Source organism: Triticum dicoccoides, chromosome 1B, assembly GCF_002162155.2.
Source record: "Triticum dicoccoides isolate Atlit2015 ecotype Zavitan chromosome 1B, WEW_v2.0, whole genome shotgun sequence".
Lineage (NCBI taxonomy): Eukaryota > Viridiplantae > Streptophyta > Magnoliopsida > Poales > Poaceae > Triticum > Triticum dicoccoides.
The window spans coordinates 409497654-409501440 of NC_041381.1; the positions used below are offsets into that span (position 1 = coordinate 409497654).

Genomic DNA, 3787 nt, shown 5'->3' on the forward strand with positions numbered 1-3787 from the left:
TCCACATAAGTCTTGTCATGGCCTGAGCCCGATCTACCAAACACGCACGGTCTGCATGTGCACTGCAGGTTAGTCAGTGAGTCTGTACTTCCTTGTTCTTGGGTAAAAATATCTCCGCTTGTTCGGCCTAAATAACTTTCTTCTAATCTTGCTGCATATGTAGGCATACCGCCCGTCTGAACCATGTGGCCGCATGCATATTCAGTTGGTGCAGAGGCCGAAAGAGTAGTAAGTAAATTTCCTCCTTTCCGAAAAGAAGAACCCGTGGCCAGCTGCTAAGGTTGCTACAGACAATAGATGCTCTGCAGCAATGTATAACTAGCTGAAAGCTTTTCTGTTAATTCCATGGTTAAGCTTGAAGAAATACGCACAATCATTCGCGCCCTGCTGGATTCGTTTCGTTCTAGCTGTGCCGCATTTGCTATTCTGCATGCATCTCTACACTGACTAGATGGAGCTTGTCTGTCAGGAATCGGGATTTGCTAGCTATGCATGCCGTGTGTATCCGATGCCTGCCCTTTTAGGCCTTTGCTACATGCAGAAAAAAAAAGGACACAGCAGCATCTAAAATCTATAATAGAGTAAAGGTACTAATTGGACCATTCCGGTTATATAGTTAAGATTGAGCAATCGGACTCCCCCAACATGCAACGAGGCCTCAATGATTAAGCTTGGTTTGGTCACAAATATAGTACTACTACGTACTACAAATCTCACTTCTGGAGACGAACAAGAATACCAGCTGAGACAGAGCTGAATTACCAGGTGTCAAGGAGACGCAAGTCACATTCAGTCTTGGCAGTAATTAATTAAATCGTCCAAACAACAACGCGAGCAGTATCTGCCAACTTTTTTTTTAGTTCTAGTGTCAGGACATGACAGTTCTTGCATGCACGACGCCGCCGTAGCATTACAAGATGCAGCAACAATCACCACTTCATCTTCCTCGCAAAAATTGCGTGCATACGCAGCTGTGGGGGAATCCACGGCTTGACGTAGTACTGCATGCAGGTGAAAACACCGGAGTGCCGCAGATCTCGCAGGCTTTCCATTGCCACCAATCATGGCAGAAAAGCCATGGCCTCGCCGCGACCCCACTCTCTCCACCACATATTTCCACCACCAACCCTTTTCCCCCTCCGCGCGCACATGCACCGCCAATCGGTCGAGATTCCCCTTAATCCCTCCAACGTTTAACCATAAACCTTCTATTTAACACGCTCCACTCATCAGCTCTCCCCTTCCTTAGCAAGGAAGTATAGCTAAGCCAGTGTATAAAGAGGGTGTCAGTGCCACTGCCACCAGAGCGATCGAGTACGTGCCGGCAATGGAGGTCCAGATGAGACGGGGCGGCGCGACGCACCTGGTCCAGGCGGCGGCGGTGGTGGTCTCCTACGTGGTGCTGATGGCGTCGGCGGGGGTGCGCGCGCAGCTGCGGGTGGGGTTCTACGACAGCTCGTGCCCGGCCGCGGAGATCATCGTGCAGCAGGAGGTGAGCAAGGCGGTGTCCGCCAACCCGGGCCTCGCCGCGGGCCTCCTCCGCCTCCACTTCCACGACTGCTTCGTCGGCGGCTGCGAGGCGTCGGTGCTGGTCGACTCCACCAAGGGCAACACGGCGGAGAAGGACGCCGGGCCCAACACGAGCCTGCGCGGGTTCGAGGTCATCGACCGGATCAAGGCGCGGGTGGAGCAGGCGTGCTTCGGCGTCGTCTCCTGCGCCGACATCCTCGCCTTCGCTGCCAGGGACAGCGTTGCGCTGGTACGTGCAAAGCAAATCCATGCATCATTAGCCCCGGCTTTAATCCTGCATTTTGTGGTTAATTAATATATATATAAACTGTCACTTTAGGAAACCACACAGCACATGATCATATGGGTTTATCAGAATCTCAGTACGTAAAGCTTATTTGATCCGCCATCTGTGTCCCCCTACCTTTCTCCTTTTCTCTCTGTGCACCACATGGACATGACGCTACTAGCTGCACCTGCATGCGCACACGATGCCGTTGTTTAGTCTGTCAATCGTTGCTGATGGTGACTGTGTGCGCGCACGCAGACTGGCGGGAACGCGTACCAGGTGCCGGCGGGGCGGAGGGACGGGGGCGTGTCGCGGGCGCAGGACACGGGCGGCAACCTGCCGCCCCCGACCCCCAACGTGAACCAGCTCACCAAGATCTTCGCCTCCAAGGGGCTCAACCAGAAGGACCTGGTCACCCTGTCCGGCGCGCACACCATCGGCGGCTCGCACTGCAGCTCCTTCAGCAGCCGCTTGCAGACGCCGTCCCCGACGGCGCAGGACCCGACCATGGACCCCGGCTACGTGGCGCAACTGGCGCAGCAGTGCGGCGCGTCCGCCTCGCCGGGGCAGCTGGTGCCCATGGACGCCGTCACCCCCAACTCCTTCGACGAAGGGTTCTACAAAGGCATCATGTCCAACCGGGGCCTGCTCGCCTCCGACCAGGCGCTGCTCAGCGACGGGAACACCGCCGTGCAGGTGGTCTCCTACGCCAACGACCCGGCCACCTTCCAGAGCGACTTCGCCGCTGCCATGGTCAAGATGGGTTACATCGGCGCGCTCACCGGCAGCAGCGGCAAGATCAGGGCCAACTGCAGAGTCGTATGATCGGTCCATCCATGGCGACATGCATCAAGGATCATCTTTCTCATTTAGAAGAGTGGCGATGGATTAATTTGGATTGGACGTGCACCCGTGCTAGCATTTAGCGTTCTTGTTTGACCATGTACGTAGTACTCCGCCTATTCTTTTGCTCATCGATCGATCTGTATTGATTCTTTCTCGGCTGAGGTGTGTGTGTCTTTTGAGGAAATTGTAACTAGCTACTACCAGCTTTGTGAGTCTTCGTGTGCCAAATTGATGATACTAAATAAATAAAAATACAATGTTAATTATCTTGTAGTGAGATTAAGACGTGTTTGAACTTTGAACAGAGTATGATCCGGACCATCAATCGAAGCATGAAAAATGCCTTTCGAGAAAACAAGCATGAAAAATGCCATCGTGCATGCTACCTTTTTCCTTGAAGGAAAATCAACATGTTACATATCAAAGGAAAAATAAATGGATTACTGAAAATTTAAAATTCCTTCTGCTTCATTTGTCATCACCTCACGCACACACACTCTCTCTCTTTTCTCTTTTCCTTTTTTTTTGAAACAATCACCTCACGCACTCAACACAGGAAGAAGACCACACTGCCACTCGTCATGATTCTGAAGAGTTTTATTTTTTTCGCGAATACGCGCGGAGGCATATCATTCCATTGGTAGATAGGAGAGAAAACAAGGGTTTGTGGTTACCCCAAAGGCTTGAACAACTAGGGCGCCTTCAAGGTTACCAATGAGCATAGGAGAAGGGGTTGCTCAGCCTGACAAGAGGGGGATCAGATTACATGGATAATTCTATCTAAACCCTTGGCACCAGCGCGTGCCCATCGCCTCACTTCGTCTTTGATGGCACTAGAGAGGTGGGAGTTGGACGGTTGCAGGCCATCGAAGATGACTGCGTTTCTATGCTTCCAAATGTACCAAGCTGTGATGATCGCTAGAGAGGCGAAACCTTTGCGCTGCTGAGGCGGGGCCGCGGCGGTGCACTCCGGCCGCCAGTCTAAGAAGGTGGCCTGGCCGTCCGGGATGGGTAGCGGCAGTCGACACCAAGACAGGATCTTGTGCCAGGTGATCCTCGAGAAAACGCAATGAGCAAGGAGGTGTTCCAGGGATTCTTCTTCCTGAGAGCATAAGCAGCATATGGGTGGGTGTTGGAGGCCAC

General features: G+C 52.7%; 1 protein-coding gene across 1 annotated transcript; it reads left to right on the forward strand.

Moving 5' to 3' along the window:
* The first annotated feature begins 1103 nt into the window (after positions 1 to 1103).
* Positions 1104 to 2921, forward strand: LOC119338051 (peroxidase 5-like). The gene is made up of 2 exons (XM_037610343.1): positions 1104 to 1759; positions 2057 to 2921. The coding sequence occupies exons 1-2, from the start codon at positions 1328 to 1330 to the stop codon at positions 2621 to 2623; spliced, it is 999 nt and encodes a 332-aa protein (XP_037466240.1). The 5' UTR covers positions 1104 to 1327; the 3' UTR covers positions 2624 to 2921.
* Positions 2922 to 3787: the final 866 nt, after the last annotated feature.